This window comes from Ornithodoros turicata, chromosome 5 (assembly GCF_037126465.1).
Source record: "Ornithodoros turicata isolate Travis chromosome 5, ASM3712646v1, whole genome shotgun sequence".
NCBI lineage: Eukaryota > Metazoa > Arthropoda > Arachnida > Ixodida > Argasidae > Ornithodoros > Ornithodoros turicata.
In genome coordinates, this window is record NC_088205.1 from 51414875 (window position 1) to 51436360 (window position 21486).

General features: G+C 43.7%; 1 protein-coding gene across 2 annotated transcripts in view; it reads left to right on the plus strand.

Annotated features, from left to right (window-relative positions):
* Window positions 1-21486, plus strand: part of LOC135394462 (sister chromatid cohesion protein PDS5 homolog B-like) — a 96833-nt gene that overhangs the window by 45780 nt on the left and 29567 nt on the right. For both annotated transcript variants that reach the window (XM_064625197.1, XM_064625198.1), the window contains exons 11-20: window positions 1651-1796; window positions 1855-2006; window positions 2084-2197; window positions 2274-2306; window positions 3097-3194; window positions 14896-15035; window positions 16396-16611; window positions 19035-19195; window positions 19267-19390; window positions 20174-20329. In XM_064625197.1, coding sequence (XP_064481267.1) covers window positions 1651-1796; window positions 1855-2006; window positions 2084-2197; window positions 2274-2306; window positions 3097-3194; window positions 14896-15035; window positions 16396-16611; window positions 19035-19195; window positions 19267-19390; window positions 20174-20329 — 1340 coding nt within the window. The remainder of the gene's footprint in view (window positions 1-1650; window positions 1797-1854; window positions 2007-2083; window positions 2198-2273; window positions 2307-3096; window positions 3195-14895; window positions 15036-16395; window positions 16612-19034; window positions 19196-19266; window positions 19391-20173; window positions 20330-21486) is intronic.

Here is a 21486-nt window from a genome sequence, read left to right on the forward strand (position 1 = left end):
CATACAAAAGGAACAGACGATAAAGAGACCACATCCTGGAGACGTCACCGAGCCCAATGAACCAGTCGCTGTCAGCCTCCGGAGTTTTATAGGGTCGCTTCATGTCGGATGACGTTGAACCGGCAGCGATGTGCTGGTGGTACCAATGCAGGAATGATCGATAAGAATTCGGCAACACGTGACTGGTTGGAACATGTTAGGCTGAGAGAAGGCCCTCGGTAGTGTGGAGCAGGCAGCGAAGATAGCAGCGGTAGCACCTGAACATACAAAAGGAACGAACGATAAAGAGACCGCATCCTGGCGATGTCTCCCAGCCCAATTAGCAGTTAGGATGATAGCCTTCCTCGCCGAGACCAATAGGTCACGCGGGTTTGAATCTAGGTTTCAGGTTCTCCCTGGGTTTTTCGAAGACTTTCCAGGCAAATGTCTGCACAGTTCCCCTGACCTGGCCCAGGACACATGTTAACCTCCTTTCTGCCACTCTTTTCTGCTGTCTCTCACCACCTGTCCATGTCTGTAGGCCGTTCATACCTACAGTTGCTTCGCAACGTTAACAGGAAACTTGAGAGGAAAGAAATGACACTCGGCCTTGCAAGTCGTGCCTCGGTTCCTCATGAACCACCACGAAAAATTTACCATTCGGAGTGGTTACCATTCTAAATTTCCCGCGTACCAGAAGTAGAAGCCGGCCCTGGTGCGTACCTTAGCCTTGGACACAGAGCTAGAAACACTTCTGATAGCTCCTTTCTTTCCCGGGAATTTTATGACGAGAGAGGGTACGCTCACTAATCCAGAGAGGAGTAGGTGTTCAAAGAACGGATTACCTAAAACGTGTGGTGTACTGACCTCCCTGACCGGATTATCACCGTGCTGATAGCGCATACGGTGTGAACGAACGCGTCAAAATCCGAGAAGTATTACTGGAGTATTATAATACTCCAGTAATAGTTCTCGGATTTTGACGCGTTTTTGCGTATTATAACTAGGGTGACTTTTTCGGGTTAAATGCCTTTGTCAGATTCGGGGGGTAAAAATCGGGCGCTATTTTTAAATCTCTAATTCGGGGAGAAATCGGGCGATAATTGTGCCTTCGGGTGCTATCGGGTGTTTTTGTTTCTCCTCTTGTCTATTAAGTCCTTGCCTAATCTCCCTTTTTTTGCGGGATCTTGACCTCCCCGCGGTAATCCCCGGAGGCATAGACAGTGTTGGCACACATGGGTGTATTGCTGGGAACGTAAGTGATCCGCTCTTACATGTGTTACACGTGGCGACCTTTGTTTGTCTTCAGTGGAAACGTCACTTGAGGATTTCATAGTGAATGGAATTTGGAGAGAAATCGGGTTTAACCCGAAAAAGTCACTCCCTAATTATAATATGTAATACAAATACAAAATGTATTACAGTAATACTATTATAATACAAAGTATTGTAATACATGCCCTGCCCTGAGAGAAAGAAAATATATTTTTTTGGAGGTTGTTCTGATGTTGGTTGCACCTATCAGGTATCAAGCTGTAATCATTGTGGTGACTGTACATAACTGCTGTGGCAGGTACGGCATACGATACATCAGTTCGTGCTGGGAGCTAATTCTTCCTGCTTATTAACTGGTACTAATCCGAGAAATGTCTTATATTTTTCCTCGAATAGAGTCACTTCGGCAACGGCAACATGACCCAGAAGAAACTGTACGCTACGAAGTGGTGATGGCCATTATCAGTGCAGCTAAGAAAGACTTTAGCTCCATCAGTGAAGAACTGCTCAACTTTGTGAAGGAACGTACTCTAGACAAGAAAGTGAGTGTGAAAAGCTAGAGTTATGGAACAAGTTACAGTGGTTTATTATCCATTTCAGTTCAAAATTCGACGCGAGGCACTATTAGGGCTCGCTATGTTGTACAAGCAGCACATGAGCAGTCAAGAGCTGCCACAGTCTACAATTGACTGCATCTCGTGGATCAAAAACAAAGTGCTGCACGTGTATTACCAGACTGCATTGGAGGACAGGTGTGTGTAATTGCAGATGTAAAACAGACTGTTTCACTTTCATTAATTTCAATTAATTGCTTTGTTATCCATTGCAGATTGCTTGTGGAACGCATCTTGCACACATGCTTGGTGCCTTATCAGCTCCCCATCGAGGAACGGATGCAAAAGCTGTATCAGCTCTTTGCAACAGTTGACGACCACGCTGTCAAGTATGTAACCTATTGCTTGACATAATACGTATTTCTCTTTCCCATCTGTTTTGCTAACTCTCTCTCTCTCTTCTAGGGCATTTAACGAGCTTCTCAAGTGCCAGTGCTCGTAAGTTACTGTCACTTGCTTTTTTATGTTTGTACATCTACAGAAGAGACTGTTTATAGTATAGTCAACCTCATGGAAGTTACAGAAAAGTAGGACCTATTTGCTAAATGAGCAGCCCGATCACTAAACAAAGCCCTGATGCATTCCAAAAACTTGCAAAGATGCAGTTGTCAAAACTGTGCAAATTCACGCTTTTCCAAAATCGAGAATTCCAAACTTGGAAAATGCTATTGCTAAGATGGGGCCAGTGGAAAGGGTGTTAGCCACTTCACGGGCAGGACGGGATCTCACAAATGGCGTGATATGGCCAAGACCATGTATCCAGAGTGGTTTCGGGCAACTGTGGGTCAAGCCACTTTAGATTGATTCTTCAGCTACGGTCCATGGCTGCTAGCTACGATGAAATGTGAAATCACTGAGAGAGCAGAAACAGTTGCATCGGAGTATTTTCAATATGCGTATTCCACTTTGTGGTTTCTTCACGTAGGTAAGCACATTGGGAAGTAATAAAGGCCACCAAATGAAAACAAACCTGTGCAAACATTTTGTTCAACGAGTGTGCCTACACAACAATAGGAAAACAAAATATGCCAAAACTAGGGGTTCATTGAATTTTTCTTGAACTCTGTAGGCAATGTTTACCGCAGCTGCCCGTGGACAACCAGAATGTGCATATCAGTACACGAGGGTTTGAGGTTTCTTGTTTGTTAGGGGAAGCTCCTGAGAGACAATGGAGGCAAAGGTTGTCTCACACACACATGCTGATGGGCTAATTTCTTTCTCCCTACAGAGTGCGTAACCAGATGAAGAGTGTGGTGGAGGCTCTCCTTATGCCTGCTGGTGAAGAAAGGGAGAAACAGTTACTCACTCGTGTTGCCATGCTGTCACGTGAGTTAACTGTGTTTTGTATTGGCATGGTACGAGGGCTACGAAGCCACATTTATGGTATTTACTCGCATAGTTTTTGCACCCCTAATCTGGTACGAAAAATACTGATAAAAAGGGGGGAATGCGTAATTTGCACACCCGCAGTTTTGCACGCGGTTATCTGGCCCACTGACTGGTTTCTACTTACCACATGATTTTTGCCACGCCCTTGGTGGGAAGCATCGGCTTCCAGAAGCATCTCGCTGTAGTTGGAGCATGGCAGCGCTGCTGTCGATGTCGCCGGTAGGGGCCACTATTTTGCCTATTGACTGTATTTCCTTTGCGCTTGCACATTTCAGTGATAATGTCAGTGTCAGCTCTACCAGGAGCTCATGACTGATATAAATTTGGGAGTATTGCATCATTCGAAATTTGTTCAATGAATGTTCCTGCATAAATTGTGCACTCCTAACTTTCAGACTTTTTCTGGAGAAAAACTGTGCAGATTATGCGAGTAAATACAGCATGTTCCGATCACTCTGACTTAGAATGACAGACAAACGAGCATTACTGTGTTTATTTGCACATGATGCGAAGTGGAACTTTTTGGGTAGGAGAAATTCAGTTTAAAATAAAAATCTACAACTGTACATCCTGGATGACTGCACCAAGACAAGAAAAATGAGTGTCGTGTGTTTTTTGTCCTGTGTTTTACAGGAAATCCAACAATGAAGCCTTCTTTAATGTTCACAAGCTTTCATGTAGTAGTCTACATTTCTTTAGGTGCGAAACGTTTGTACAGTTTGCACAAGCATATACAAAGGAGGTCCCACGTGAACAGTAAATGGCGAGAGGGAAAAAGAGAGAGAGGAAAAAAGGGGAAATGTAGGTATGGCGTCACTATGTGTAACCTTGGTTTACAGACGGAGTTTGGGCAAGGAGAGAAAATGGTCGAGGTGAAGGGATTATCCTACAAAAGGTGTTTCCGCGAACTCAAGGTGACCAGTCTAGACTTGAGCTAGGAGTACAGACCCTAAACAATGGGTGAAGGCAGCGTAACGAAGCAGCGATGGAGATAACGAAGTAGCTCCGTCTGTCCTTTTTTCCTCTCTCTCTCTTTCCCTCTCTCCATTTACTGTTCACGTGGGACCTTCTTTGTATGCACTTGTGCAAACTGTGCAAGCGTTTTCACACCTGAAGAAATGTAGACTACTACATGAAAGGGAGGGTGGCTTGTGAATATTAAAGGGGCCGTAAACAGGTACAAAAGGTGCACATTTCTTTGTGTTATATTATTGAAATTTAGGAAACTCCTTGCAATTACTAACGCTCAAAAACAAAAGGCGCTTGCATACGGATGAAATATTCACTGCACTCTTTCGCATTTAGCTCCGCCCCGCGCTCTAACTTTACGTCATTTTGACGTAGTGCTTTCCTCACCAATTATGATCGAGTGTTCCACGTATGATCTTATTTCAAATGCGGAATCTGACTAGATGAACGTGAATCGTCTTCTATTCAAAATCTAAACAGTTACAGCCTCAAACTGAAAAAAAAAATGCGTTTAATTTAGGTATCATACGCACACTACGTTTTCTGGCCAGTAGCACGCAGCACACCACGAGCGCGAATGAATATCAGGCAGGTGCGCGATGGAACATCTTCGTCATCTTCGAATGGTTCCGACAACTGTGCTGCCGTACTTTGGTTTGAGCCACGCGGCATCGCGTCACCAGCTCGCGTGGTACAGTAGATAGCGTGCTGGCCGTGTCACGTTGTGACTGGGAGGAACCCGGGTTCGAATCGCGTCATGTGATGGCAACCCAACTGTTGACGTTTGCGCCAGCCGGAGATGTTGAAGATGTCATGACGTTAATTTCGTAACCACGGAGCGCAAAACGTCGTTTCACACAAACAAACTGAGCGCTCAGACTCACAGCTGATAACGAAGTATGTGTATTGATTGGTAATTTGAAACGTCATGTGTGCAGCTCGGCAACCCGATTGGACGGCAAAACGCTACGTAGCCATGTGATGTATGCGTGGTGGAGAGAGGCTCGCTGGTAACTCATCTTTGAAAGCAGTTATACGGGTCAATGAGCTGGCACGAGCCGAACGAAATGTATATTTGGGTATTATGATCTGCGTTCTTTCATGGGGTATCATTATTTCAGAAATGTTTGGTGGCCTGTTTACTTCTACTTAGGCTTCATTGTTGGATTTGCTGCATATCATTATTACAGTAAACTACTGATAACTCAAACTCCAATATCCAGAGCAGTCTTTTTGACTTATGCAGTATTTTGACTTATGCAATCTTGCACAACTATGCAGTCAGTACAGTCAGGACTGTCGTTTTCGACTTCAAAGTATGAAAAATGTGCTTCGGGACCGGCTTTTTGTTTGTGATACGCGTCATTTCGAGTTCTGCTAGTTCGACTAAAGCGTAGGTTATTCGCAAAGAGGTAATACGGCATGTGCACGGTGCATTTGAATTGGTTTGAGTTAGGCATGAATTTCGACTAAACCGTTTTTGACTTAAACAAAGTTTACTGTATTCTGGACATTGGTTGCTTTCTTCACTCTCCTCTCATGTGTTTTACCTCAAACTCGAGGCAATGCGCCACATGTTTGCATCCGGTTTCGGTTGTACGGTGATGTAAGCAACAGCGGATGCTGCATCTTTGTGGATGTCACAGTTGTGGGGCAAGGGTGATTGAAGACTGTTTTTGAGATATCATTTTGGGAAACGTAATGAACAAGCTTTGACGCGTAAAGGTGGCGTCCATGCGTTGCAGAACAATGACTGGAAACTGCCAACAATGACGTCACGATGGGGAAACCATGGCTATAAAAAATTTGCCGCAAACGCTGTTGAAAGATTTTGCACAGTTACTTGAGAGCATGTGACAGCCAGTTATTTTTATTTTATTTTTGTCTCCACTTTGGTTTTTCGGTGCAGGCTGTCGCTTCAGAAGTACGGCACCTGTATGCTCATATTCCTAGCATGTTGTCATTTGTCTTCAACAATACGCGTCAGAACATTTCAGTAAAGGTCACCCTATTTTGGTCTGCAAGAAGCTTTCACCACGTGTGGCGACTCGCTCAAAACTTTGCTAATGCGTATACGAAGAGGGGAGTCAAGTCCTGTAGATCACATAAACAAAATACAGAAGCCGACACTGAAGATTTTTGTTTAAGTTTAATTTGTACAAGCTTTCGCGTGGAGGTCCACGCTTCCTCAGGTACAAAGTGAAGTGGTGACACACATAAGTATATATAGTATAGACACTGCTGTACAAAGAAAGGGAAGAGGAAAGGAGATATGGTGCCACATGTCTGTGTACAATGAATAGCTGGGCAGACGGATAAGTGACCTCTAACCGTTTAAGAACAGTAAAAGGTGTTGTTGTGAACAAAAAGGCTCGCCAACCCAGTTTCGCGGAAGGGGGGTCAGGAGTATGGGAAACGAGTGGCCCAGAATGGACAAAAGGGAAGGTTACGGATTATCTAACGGAGTACCAGACGATGACTGAAAGTGGGGATTCAAGAATTGTGCACAAATAAATATAGATATATAGCTACTAAATTTACATAAGCGGATATAACGAGCCAGGACTAAGATTCAGACCATTTGGTGTGAGACACTTGAATTGCGAAATTAAGTAGGACTCTCTATTCTTACGTTTAATGTCGGTGCGGAACCCAGATTCTAGCAATATAATTTTCAAATCAGTTTCAAAATCGTGATTAGGTTGATTGAAGTGAATGGCGACAGGAGTTTGGCGGGCATTTAGGATATCAAATTTGTGGCCATAAAATCTTTTTCTCATTGTGTTGGAGGTTTCACCGATGTATTGTGAATTGCACTTGCTGCAGAATATCAAGTAACAAATATTGGGTGAATTACAGTGGAGTGAATGACGAATTTTCAAACAGAAGTCACCCAAAGTGCTACGGGCAATGGTGGACGGCGCGATAAATTTACAGGTCTGGCACCGTGAACTACCACAGGGATAACAACCCGGCGAGCGCTTCATCATGCATGATGACGTGAGGATGTCGCGCAAATTTTTCGATCTACGGAATGCTACTAATGGGGGAGTGGGAAAAATTTCCTTTAATTGCTCGTCAGCATGTAATATATTGAGGTGGCGTCTAAGAATGGAATTGGTATTGACAAGTGATTTATGATATGTGGTGGATAAAACTACATTACTTAAGTCCTCTTTACGTTTCGGGGTGAATAAGGACTCCCTGGATAGGCTAGATGATTTGGCAAACGAGTCATGGATGAGTTCAAATGGGTAATTTCTTTTTTCGAAATCAGATACCATTTGCTGAGCATGTTTTACAAAATCAGTCTGATCTGAGCAGATTCGTTTCAGGCGCAAGAACTGACCATATGGAATACTCCTTTTCTGGTGATTGGGATGATAGCTTTCATAGTGGAGATACTGGCGCTTGTCCGTTGGTTTCTTGTATAGTTCAGTGGTCAGCCTACCAGATTTACATGACACTGTCACATCAAGGAAGTTGATGGATGACCTTGAATAGTTACAGGTAAATTTAATTTTGCTATGCAGAGAATTGAAGTGATCAAAAAATGACTGCAGAGATGCCTCATCACCAGACCAGAGGACAAAAATGTCGTCGATGAACCTGAGATATATAAGTGGCTTAAGGGGGAAAGAATTGAGGGCTGAGTTTTCAAAACGACCCATGAATAAATTGGCATAATTAGGTGAAACCCGGGAGCCCATGGCAGCGCCATGAATTTGGACGAAGTGTTGATCGTTGAATACGAAGTTATTACAGCTAAGAACTAGTTCTAAAAGGGGGATGATAGCGGGCATGGGAAGAATATCGGAAGGGTGAGAATTAAGGAAGTGTTCAACAGCAGAGAGACCTTCGTCATTGGGAATGTTAGTGTATAGCGAAACGACATCCATTGTTGCCAACAAAATGTCACTATGGTTACTGAAATGGTCATGGACAGCGTTAATTTTGGAAAGGAAATCGTTTGTGTCTTTGACAAAGGATGGGAGAAGGGGTGGGATATGTTTGATGCAGTGGTCAGCAACTAAGGATAATTTCTCTGTCGGTGTGTTTATTCCTGAAATAATGGGTCTCCCAGGGTTATTGGGTTTATGAACTTTGATCAAAAGATAAAAATTACCCGGTGTAACGTTCTTAGGACGCAAGAATTTGGAAATATGGGACGGGATAAGTTTACTAGTGACGAGTTCATCAATTTTCTTATTAATAAGAAGACAAAAGGAAGGGGTTGGATCCTGATCGATAGCTCTGTAGAATGAGCGGTCACTTAACTGCCTGTCTGCTTCCGCGATGTAGTCGGATGTATTGAGAACAACTATACCGCCACCCTTGTCCGCTGGTCTGATAATAATGTCATTACGGGCTTTAAGATTTCGTAGCGCTACTTTCTCACAATTAGACAAGTTATCAGTGTGTACAATAGATTTCGAATAATTTGTCTTGATATCCCTGTGAACGGCCTTGATGTAATTGTCAATAAGGGGGCTAGTTCTAGAGGAGTCCGGCGTCCAGCTAGAGGGGTTTCGGAAGGGCGCGGCATCTGAGCTAGGTTTATCGTGAAAGAAGGTTTTCAGGTGCATTCTCCTACCTAAGTTGTGCAGATCGTGCAGAATTTCAAATTCATCAATATTACGCTCCGTAGGTACAAAACTGAGACCTTTTGAGAGAACACCAAGTTCAGCCACGTCGAGGGTCACATCAGAAAGATTAAAGACGGTGTTATGGCCAGCCTTCGTGGAAGATGGTTCAGAATTTATCACGTCACAAATGCCATGCGCTAAAATGGGAGATAGAATAAGATCATCACGTTTCGATTTTTTGGTTTTGATTTCGTGAATTTTCTTCAGCTTATTGGCAGTGAATTCAGAGAGATTAAGAACTTCATGTTGAGAGAGTTGGTTAGCAAGCTGTTTGAGCTGGTTATCAATATCTTTCAAGACGTAAGAACTTTCCTGTCTGAGAATTTTAACTAGTTGGAGCGACGCATTATTGAGAGCGGTAGCCCACTTCGTAGAGCTCAAGGGGGAATGGAACTTAAAAGACGGCGTGATGGACAATGATAAACCTTTGGGAATTATACGTTGAGATATACAATCTGTATAAAAACTAAAATTAGACAGGAATCTAGCTTTCCTAGCCAAAAGTTTACGCGCTTTCAAGAAGGGCACTGAATGACGTTCAATGTTCTGTACAAGTCATTGTGTCCGGCCGGACCTGCGTTGTCTAGACTGCTTACGTGTTGTCATAGGGAAGCGACGGCTAACTCTCCTCTGTGGCCTGGCTGGAGGAGAAGAGCGTACTTGAGCAGACGCACCACGCGAAGTAGAAAAAGTCCTTGGTGAAGAACCCACGTTCACACAGTCAGACACCCCTGGAGATGCATCGGGGTGAAGTGGGGATCGCAGGTGGACTCCGGCACTATGGTTAGCACACTCCGCAGGAGAGAAGCTGATTACGTTGTCAGCGGCTGGAGAAGAGGCCGGGGGACTGTTGATGGGTGAAGCTGGAGCTTGTGGAGAAGAGGTCTTGGGCACAGGGGTTGTAGGAACCAACGCAGGATGGGAAGCAGAAGGGGCTGGTTGGTCGTTGCACGAGTTAAGTGGAGCAAGAACGTCGGCATAGCGCGCAGTCGTGGCGTCGGTTGTAGAAGTGGATGGTCTCTGATCGACGGGGAAGGGGGGGAAATCTTCCAGGCGCAGCTCAAAGGGGGAAGACGTCACAGCTGGGGGTGGGAGGTCTTGCAAGATGTGCGTGAGGATGCAGTTACGGTAGTGGGAAGCCAAACACCTCGCGCCCCGAAGGTTCAAGTGGTGGCCGTCCAGAGCCAGGAAATTCCAAGGTGACTGGTCCATCCGCAAGTGCTGGATGCTTCCCACTCCGGAGTTTAGCAAGGATAAGTACCAGAAATGGTGGTTGAGGAGACTGATGTTGCGGTTCACATTCCGTAGGAACTGGCTCTGGTCACGGGTTGTGTAGAAGGATGGTAATCTAGGTGGAACACTGGAGAATACAACCAGCGTTTGCGGTCGTGAAGATCGGATGTGCGACAATAGGCAATCAATTCTCTCAATGGTCGTAGCGATAGGTTCTGTGGCCACGTCGATAGAGCAAATTTGCAATATAATCGCCGAAAAGTCACCAGGGAGATCATCCACCACTTTCAGGAAATCCAAAATTCTTCCGCCACTCACCGACTTGATGTAGATGTTGGTTGAACTCAAAAACTGTGGCACCAATTTGATAAGAGAGTTGCCGATTATGGCAATGCGTGATGAAATCTCCAGTGTCGCAGGACGAGACATGGTAAGTAACAAATGCGTATACGAAGAGGGGAGTCAAGTCCTGTAGATCACATAAACAAAATACAGAAGCCGACACTGAAGATTTTTGTTTAAGTTTAATTTGTACAAGCTTTCGCGTGGAGGTCCACGCTTCCTCAGGTACAAAGTGAAGTGGTGACACACATAAGTATATATAGTATAGACACTGCTGTACAAAGAAAGGGAAGAGGAAAGGAGATATGGTGCCACATGTCTGTGTACAATGAATAGCTGGGCAGACGGATAAGTGACCTCTAACCGTTTAAGAACAGTAAAAGGTGTTGTTGTGAACAAAAAGGCTCGCCAACCCAGTTTCGCGGAAGGGGGGTCAGGAGTATGGGAAACGAGTGGCCCAGAATGGACAAAAGGGAAGGTTACGGATTATCTAACGGAGTACCAGACGATGACTGAAAGTGGGGATTCAAGAATTGTGCACAAATAAATATAGATATATAGCTACTAAATTTACATAAGCGGATATAACGAGCCAGGACTAAGATTCAGACCATTTGGTGTGAGACACTTGAATTGCGAAATTAAGTAGGACTCTCTATTCTTACGTTTAATGTCGGTGCGGAACCCAGATTCTAGCAATATAATTTTCAAATCAGTTTCAAAATCGTGATTAGGTTGATTGAAGTGAATGGCGACAGGAGTTTGGCGGGCATTTAGGATATCAAATTTGTGGCCATAAAATCTTTTTCTCATTGTGTTGGAGGTTTCACCGATGTATTGTGAATTGCACTTGCTGCAGAATATCAAGTAACAAATATTGGGTGAATTACAGTGGAGTGAATGACGAATTTTCAAACAGAAGTCACCCAAAGTGCTACGGGCAATGGTGGACGGCGCGATAAATTTACAGGTCTGGCACCGTGAACTACCACAGGGATAACAACCCGGCGAGCGCTTCATCATGCATGATGACGTGAGGATGTCGCGCAAATTTTTCGATCTACGGAATGCTACTAATGGGGGAGTAGGAAAAATTTCCTTTAATTGCTCGTCAGCATGTAATATATTGAGGTGGCGTCTAAGAATGGAATTGGTATTGACAAGTGATTTATGATATGTGGTGGATAAAACTACATTACTTAAGTCCTCTTTACGTTTCGGGGTGAATAAGGACTCCCTGGATAGGCTAGATGATTTGGCAAACGAGTCATGGATGAGTTCAAATGGGTAATTTCTTTTTTCGAAATCAGATACCATTTGCTGAGCATGTTTTACAAAATCAGTCTGATCTGAGCAGATTCGTTTCAGGCGCAAGAACTGACCATATGGAATACTCCTTTTCTGGTGATTGGGATGATAGCTTTCATAGTGGAGATACTGGCGCATGGCATTTGTGACGTGATAAATTCTGAACCATCTTCCACGAAGGCTGGCCATAACACCGTCTTTAATCTTTCTGATGTGACCCTCGACGTGGCTGAACTTGGTGTTCTCTCAAAAGGTCTCAGTTTTGTACCTACGGAGCGTAATATTGATGAATTTGAAATTCTGCACGATCTGCACAACTTAGGTAGGAGAATGCACCTGAAAACCTTCTTTCACGATAAACCTAGCTCAGATGCCGCGCCCTTCCGAAACCCCTCTAGCTGGACGCCGGACTCCTCTAGAACTAGCCCCCTTATTGACAATTACATCAAGGCCGTTCACAAGGATATCAAGACAAATTATTCGAAATCTATTGTACACACTGATAACTTGTCTAATTGTGAGAAAGTAGCGCTACGAAATCTTAAAGCCCGTAATGACATTATTATCAGACCAGCGGACAAGGGTGGCGGTATAGTTGTTCTCAATACATCCGACTACATCGCGGAAGCAGACAGGCAGTTAAGTGACCGCTCATTCTACAGAGCTATCGATCAGGATCCAACCCCTTCCTTTTGTCTTCTTATTAATAAGAAAATTGATGAACTCGTCACTAGTAAACTTATCCCGTCCCATATTTCCAAATTCTTGCGTCCTAAGAACGTTACACCGGGTAATTTTTATCTTTTGATCAACGTTCATAAACCCAATAACCCTGGGAGACCCATTATTTCAGGAATAAACACACCGACAGAGAAATTATCCTTAGTTGCTGACCACTGCATCAAACATATCCCACCCCTTCTCCCATCCTTTGTCAAAGACACAAACGATTTCCTTTCCAAAATTAACGCTGTCCATGACCATTTCAGTAACCATAGTGACATTTTGTTGGCAACAATGGATGTCGTTTCGCTATACACTAACATTCCCAATGACGAAGGTCTCTCTGCTGTTGAACACTTCCTTAATTCTCACCCTTCCGATATTCTTCCCATGCCCGCTATCATCCCCCTTTTAGAACTAGTTCTTAGCTGTAATAACTTCGTATTCAACGATCAACACTTCGTCCAAATTCATGGCGCTGCCATGGGCTCCCGGGTTTCACCTAATTATGCCAATTTATTCATGGGTCGTTTTGAAAACTCAGCCCTCAATTCTTTCCCCCTTAAGCCACTTATATATCTCAGGTTCATCGACGACATTTTTGTCCTCTGGTCTGGTGATGAGGCATCTCTGCAGTCATTTTTTGATCACTTCAATTCTCTGCATAGCAAAATTAAATTTACCTGTAACTATTCAAGGTCATCCATCAACTTCCTTGATGTGACAGTGTCATGTAAATCTGGTAGGCTGACCACTGAACTATACAAGAAACCAACGGACAAGCGCCAGTATCTCCACTATGAAAGCTATCATCCCAATCACCAGAAAAGGAGTATTCCATATGGTCAGTTCTTGCGCCTGAAACGAATCTGCTCAGATCAGACTGATTTTGTAAAACATGCTCAGCAAATGGTATCTGATTTCGAAAAAAGAAATTACCCATTTGAACTCATCCATGACTCGTTTGCCAAATCATCTAGCCTATCCAGGGAGTCCTTATTCACCCCGAAACGTAAAGAGGACTTAAGTAATGTAGTTTTATCCACCACATATCATAAATCACTTGTCAATACCAATTCCATTCTTAGACGCCACCTCAATATATTACATGCTGACGAGCAATTAAAGGAAATTTTTCCCACTCCCCCATTAGTAGCATTCCGTAGATCGAAAAATTTGCGCGACATCCTCACGTCATCATGCATGATGAAGCGCTCGCCGGGTTGTTATCCCTGTGGTAGTTCACGGTGCCAGACCTGTAAATTTATCGCGCCGTCCACCATTGCCCGTAGCACTTTGGGTGACTTCTGTTTGAAAATTCGTCATTCACTCCACTGTAATTCACCCAATATTTGTTACTTGATATTCTGCAGCAAGTGCAATTCACAATACATCGGTGAAACCTCCAACACAATGAGAAAAAGATTTTATGGCCACAAATTTGATATCCTAAATGCCCGCCAAACTCCTGTCGCCATTCACTTCAATCAACCTAATCACGATTTTGAAACTGATTTGAAAATTATATTGCTAGAATCTGGGTTCCGCACCGACATTAAACGTAAGAATAGAGAGTCCTACTTAATTTCGCAATTCAAGTGTCTCACACCAAATGGTCTGAATCTTAGTCCTGGCTCGTTATATCCGCTTATGTAAATTTAGTAGCTATATATCTATATTTATTTGTGCACAATTCTTGAATCCCCACTTTCAGTCATCGTCTGGTACTCCGTTAGATAATCCGTAACCTTCCCTTTTGTCCATTCTGGGCCACTCGTTTCCCATACTCCTGACCCCCCTTCCGCGAAACTGGGTTGGCGAGCCTTTTTGTTCACAACAACACCTTTTACTGTTCTTAAACGGTTAGAGGTCACTTATCCGTCTGCCCAGCTATTCATTGTACACAGACATGTGGCACCATATCTCCTTTCCTCTTCCCTTTCTTTGTACAGCAGTGTCTATACTATATATACTTATGTGTGTCACCACTTCACTTTGTACCTGAGGAAGCGTGGACCTCCACGCGAAAGCTTGTACAAATTAAACTTAAACAAAAATCTTCAGTGTCGGCTTCTGTATTTTGTTTATCAAAACTTTGCTGAATAAAATTTTTACCAAAGCTTCAGTGTTTACATCCTGGGTATTTTTTACACCCGATACACAGTGGTGCAACTCTATAGACGTATGCATCACCGAGCATGAATGTGAACTTGCAGTATGCCGAAAAGTGAAAGAAGAATGTGCTACTTAGTATTACTCATGCATAATGTTGTGGACAATTGATGAACCAGTTATCAGTAGTGTTGTGTCCCACTATTTGAATATTTGAATGTTGCTTATACGGTAAGTGTAACAAAACGGTTCCTGTCCTATCACTACATGTCATTTTTTTCTTTTTCTTTTTTCTGCTTTGACAGGGAACCTGCCTGATTCTGTGAAGGCACAGGAGTATCTCATGAAGTTCTGCAATGTCCTAGAAAACAATCAACGGTTGCGTATTCACATGAACAATGTTCTCCAAGGTGGAGCCTCGTGTGCAGAAGCAGAGCGCAGTGTTGTAAGTGGCTACTTTGTATCCTTCCAGTCGCAGAGAAAAGGACAAAATACTAAGGGGAAATATGCTGTACAACTGCATTACCTCTACAACACAACAAAATTTGCAGTGCCTTGAATTGAGAGATTGACTGCAAAACGATGTGGTTCTATGGCCCGGTTTCACCAACGCTGGTTAACTTTGAACCGAGATCAAGGGTTGCTAAAACTTAACACTCAATTCTTTTTTACAGAAGTTAGTTGGTGATATGATGAATGTTTCAGTGACAATAACTCCCTCTAATGAAGCAGAGTTAAGCGTTAAATTCAAGTTAAGGGACCATTGATCTCGGTTCAAATGTTCATCGGCATTGGTGAAACCGGGCCTTAGACACTTTTTGTTGACGTGTCCTAAAGTATTCCCATGACCATCCCAGTAGTTGCCAAAACGAATCCATCCCCGCAATTTTAAATGCACTTTTTTTGGGGGGGGGGGGGGGGGGATTGTAGATTCACAAGGAAATTTATAACCCATGAATTTGGGAAAGTGTTCACTAGGAACAGACCTTTTGTGCCCTTAGCAACTGAACATAATCCAGAACAACAACTTAGCATTGGGTTGCCTTCATGGCTATAAAGGACATGGTTTTGTACAAGGATTTGTCTCCCACCCAAGCACTTTTGGCACATTTGTTTGTGAGTGTGTGTCCCTATCCTTGATCTTACCACTCGTAAATGTCAACACCATGCCTAAAGGAGCAACAACTAACATAATGCTGTGGTACCAATACATAAGTGTAAAACGTGAGCCAAAATCTGTACACATCTCCATAATCTGTTAATAGCTGGCATTGGGCCCTTATCCAAGGCAGATTCTTCACTGTCCCATCTGCTCAACACTTCATTTTGTTTGTACTGGCATTGTGGGCTACGTAGTCTTGCTGTTCATAGTACACTAAAATGTAGCCTACACATTTGTCCAAGTGTCATTGAGAAGTGCATTTTGGTCACATTTTCCTCAATTGTACTGGATATGAGAACACTGATGAATTACAAAACTCTTAAATGGCAAAGCTCTGTTATACTGACTAACACTTAGAAAGAGCTTTTTCGCGGGAAATAATTTGAACAATCATTTATCTGTCGTGATAATTAGCTCCGAAAAGTTTCTTGCCTGTGGCATTGACTGTAACAATGTGACACCTAACCTGTTGATACTGGTTTAAGTTTATTGATTAAGATCCCTTGTTTTATGGGAAAATATTTTTCAAACGCTCAATACCTTTCTGTATTTCATGATCACGTACCTAGCTACGGGAATAGCATGCACAGTGTTGGTGCAGAGCAACACTTTAGTCTATGGCTGATAATAATTGTTTTTGCAGAAAGAGGTGCTCAAGGCTCTGGGCTATCCAGTGCAGACCAACAGTTTCTACATGATAATTAGGCAGATGCTGGAACGAGTGGCCCCTGTAATGGTAGACCATACGGGTGTCAAGCAGGTCCTGTCCTATGTGCGTGACTCCCTTCTTGGTCCAGGAGACATCGATTTGCAGCTAGGGGTCACATCATCTGCAAATAGAGGGCTGCGTCTCTTGCATGTTCGTATACTCAAGCAACTCTGTGCCATCATTTGTTTTCATTGAAAAGGTGGAGCTGAAATGTGCATGCTAATACATTTTAATGTCAAGTGTTAAACACACTGCCTCTTAGATGGAAGGGTTCATGGCAATGCAATAGTGATGCATTTGATATTGCTGTGTAGCTAAATGGCTAAGAAGTTAGATGGCTTGGCTCCATCTTCTAAAATTTTGAGAAATGTAGCCCTTATAATAGTTTGCACCCGCTACGTGACAGACTGGGTAAAAGCATCTGCTCGTTAGTTGCAGCCAAGGTCATGCTGAAGACTGGGAGGTAGTGGGTTCAAATCCTGCCACTGCCTGCGCTGTCTGAGGGTTTCCCGTGGGTTTTGTGGCAGTCTTTCCAGACGAATGTCAGCTCAGTCCCCCGAAGTCGGCTTAGGATGCATACTACCGTATTTACTCGAATCTAATGTGCCCCGATTGTAACACGCACCTACAAAAAAGCGAAATAACCCGATTCTAATGTGCCTCCGAATCTAACGTGCATTATCCTTGAGGGTGCAAAAATACGCTGTAAACACAAGGGATAAGGTAGATAACAACAAGAAAAGTACCTATTTATTACACGCAGTCATCGTGAGAGTCACCACTCACTTTGCATCATGGCATGTCATCCTCCGTGTCGTTAAGCGCTTTCGTAACGCAATATTTCTTGAAAGAGCTCTTGTCGCCATAATTCCCGTTTTCTTCTGTAACATCAATGACTTCTCGCTTAAACGGGGCCTTGTAGTGGGCCCACCCTTGCTCCATCTTAACCGATTGTAAAAAGGAGACAGAGGAGCAGGTCTCGATCGCTATCTTCTGAATATAGTCCAATTGCCGGGAGTAGACATCTTTACTAGTTTCAACCGCACCGGCTTTCAGCAAACATAACAAAATACAGTTAACGTTTCGGGTCCCATTCGGGACCCATCATCAGAATGACGCTGTCCTGGTCGTCACCGGGTATTTACGTAGAAGAGGAGCGTAGCATTCTGGGAGGGGGCCTGGTTGTCGATTGATAGCTTCTTTTGTTTTCTTTATGTGCCATGACTCCAGCTGTCTCCTCACCCCCCATTTGTTCTTTTTCGCCAGAATGCATGGGTTGTCCAGGTCTAACACGTCTCCTGTTTTGCGCGCGTGTTCACACAGTTCTGTTGGGTTTGTTGCTGATTTCTCGATATCTTTCTTGTGTTCCTTCATTCTTGTTCGTGTCTTCCTTCCTGTTTCTCCGATGTACACGGCAGGGCAATCTTGACACGATACCTTGTATACAACGCCTCGTTCTTCTTCCGGTGGTGTTCTGTCCTTGGGGTGGCTTAGTACGTTCCTCAGTGTTGTCGTGGGCTTAAATGCAGTTTTAATGTTCACCTGGGAGAGCACCCGTCTAATTGGTTCTGACACACCCTTCAGGTAGGGGATGGTAACGTACGTGGGTCTTTCTTGACTACTTTCCGCCTGTACATTTTTCGCGTGTATGTGTATGAAGTCAGCAACAAACCCAACAGAACTGTGTGAACACGCGCGCAAAACAGGACACGTGTTAGACCTGGACAACCCATGCATTCTGGCAAAAAAGAACAAATGGGGGGGTGAGGAGACAGCTGGAGTCATGGCACATAAAGAAAACAAAAGAAGCTATCAATCGACAACCAGGCCCCCTCCCAGGATGCTACGCTCCTCTTCTACGTAAATACCCGGTGACGACCAGGACAGCGTCATTCTGATGATGGGTCCCGAATGGGACCCGAAACGTTAACTGTATTTTGTTATGTTTGTTGAAAGCCGGTGCGGTTGAAACTAGTAAAGATCGCTATCTTCGCAGAAAACGGGGAACGTAAATCGCTATCTTCGGGAGAACTTCGAGATGCGTGGTCTTGCTTTTTGCCACACGACGAACTCAGAAAACTGTGAACCGAGATTGCTATCTTCGAGAGAACCACAGGGCGCGTGTATTCGCTTTTCACCACGTGAACGTGATCAAAGTGCGGGTGCTGCACCATCTTGCGCGGTCGTTCTCTATTCTAACGCGCACCCCTTATTTTCGCGAAAAAAGTTATGAAAAAGTGCGCGTTAGATTCGAGTAAATACGGTAATCCCCTCCCCTGTCCCCCACTCCTTCCTGCTGTCCTCCCTCTATCTGTCCATGTCTGTGTACACCACTCGGAACCACAGTTGCTTTGTGGTGCTAACACTAAACTTTAAAAAAAAGAAATCTTTTCACGGTTATTGTTTACAGCTTTGATCAGAATGCCACATCCAGAAATGTAATCCAGAGAAGTAGACACCCAGAAATGAAAGCACTGATTCAGACTAAAGCGGGGCTGTGACTGCAAGTGTTCCAAGCAGTTGTTTTGCAACATAAGGTTGCTCGATAATGCTGCATGGCACCTTTTACGCAGATCTTGTCCCTGGTATTTCCGGCTGCATTCGTGGGTGATGAAGTATATAACCAGCTGCTTGGGTTTCTAAGTTCTGACGATGAGGCAGCCACTGAGCTTACTCTTCAGATTCTGACTCATGTCGGAACAGAGATTGACCAGCGGTATCCAAACATTGCCCTGTGAGTTGCACTCTTTTAATTGTCAACATGTCACTGCATTACAGTGAATTATGAATTCCATTTGTTGGTAGGCGCCTCCTGCCTGTAGTGCAAAACTTCGTGGAGAACGGCTCTGTGCGGCAGGCAAAATATGCTGTGGCTTGCCTCAACACAATTGTCACCAACAAGGAGCGGATTTTCAGTCAAGTCATCGATGTATGTCTTGCCTTTTGATTCCTGTCAGAAAATTGTGGTGGTGATAGTTTCTGCAGTTGAGCTTGAGCTACAGTGGCTGTTTTCTGAGTGATATATATATTGCACATTTCCGCATGGTTGCTTCTGTTCTGTGGAAAAGATTTCTGCTAGTATGCTAAAGCTAATAGCGTATAATTTATCTGAAACATAGCTCATCTTAATACCTGGTGTTGAACGTGTCTAGTTGCCATATGAACATACATATTTGCAAGAACTTAAGTTAATTTTGGGGGACAAATGCAAAAAAAAAAAAAAAACTTTGTGAAATAAAGGACTTCCACGTAGTGAGAGTCACATCATTCGGTATGTTACGGAATTCTTTAAATCTTTTGTAAGAGTATAGTGCGATCTTGTTAATTCCAACTCCCTTCATTTATTCTGAAACAAATGAGAATGTGTATCACAAATGATTTTTAAGCCCTGCAATGTTTTGTTGCTTACCTGTCAATAACTATTTTGGAATATGGATGAGCCTCTTATGTGTCCGAAATTGCATGGCCGTGAACGTGCAGCAAGGCCCAGTGGGCCATGATGAGTCCCTGATCTGATATGTGCTGCCAGCGCATCAAGCCCTCATTCAGAGCAACTCCCTTATAGTTCAAACTCCGCTTTGTTCAACCAAAACTTCTGCCCCCTTCAAATCCATATTGGCAGGATTGCAATGGGATACTGTATGTGAGATATTCATCGGGACAGTTCACACAATATCTACTGTGACTGACTAAGGCACGTTTGACTTTTCAGCATTTGAAACAGCATTTCACGTTGGAGTCTCAGTACTTCAGGACAGCCCTAGTGTCACTCGGCCACATTTCCATGCACTGCCCCGATCTCTTCGGAGCACAGATAAAAAGTATAGTCTCTAAGGTAGTGGTCAAAGAGCTCCTCATGGTTGACAGGGTAAGCATTCCTAGTTTCCGTCTGTGTAGTGTTAAAAGCTACTTTTCAATGTATGTGGGAATGTACAGAATTTCACAAATGTGCGAGGACCCACAATCAGCTTTTACTTAGAGCCTGAAGTTTTAGGGTTTAAACCCAATTCTCCCCCAAATTTGCACCCCGAATCGAAGGTTGCCTCTTTAGGGTGAAACCAGATTTTTACCCGGCAAATTGCCCTCACTGAGGCGTCAGTAGGAATGCACACTAACTTGTTTGGCAGCAAATGCAATTACATCACCATATATACCAATACACTAGAGTTCTTTTTTTTTTTTTTTTTTTTTTTTCCCCTATTAGAGCTTGAATTTAGCATACGGGAAGTTTTTTTCACCTGAATTCGCAATAATGTTGAGCACATGTTAATTTACCTTATTTTTACCCCTGAATTTAGAAAACATATTTCCCGAGAACTTCAGGCTCAACTTTTACTCTGTATGGGCATGCTCTTGACATTCCACAGGCACTGTAAGTTTAAGAATGACAGGCACTGACAACAGTAACAGAGTTTACGCAGAGCAGTTTCTTTCCTGTCGCATCAATCCTCAGGAACTAGAGGTGTATATTAAAGTTGCGTTAATGTGCCCTGCGCATGTTTTTTTATCCTCGCCACTGCTTTACTAAACTGAAATCTTCAAACCATTTTGCATTAAAAGTGCATTATATTACTAAGGCCCCCGGTTTTCCGCGAAGTCTCGCGGAATCCTTTGTTTGGCACGGAATTTCACTGAATCCCATATTTTGCTTGAAATCTCGCTGAATTCTTGGTTTTGCAGGAAGTTCACGGAAATCTGTTTGGATTGAACGACGCAATTATTTCATAACGGTAACGTGCGGCTAACATCAGCACTTTGGTGAACTTTAGTGAGCAGTCTGTCTATGGCGCGTGCTAGGACTGACGCTCGAACCTTGACGATGCGTGCGGTCCCTTCTCGATTAGTCCCTGCCAGGCAGGGGCAGATCCAGACCCTCCAAGCCCCAAGCCCGGGCATTCAAAGAGCAAAGTGTGCCCTTGTGCTCATCTCAGCAAGAGCTCGAGTATTCTACCTGTTGCATAGCGGTATTTGGCAAAAAGGTCGCAGGTCTGCTTTGGGCAGGTGTGGGTCAGCAAGTTGCTTCCC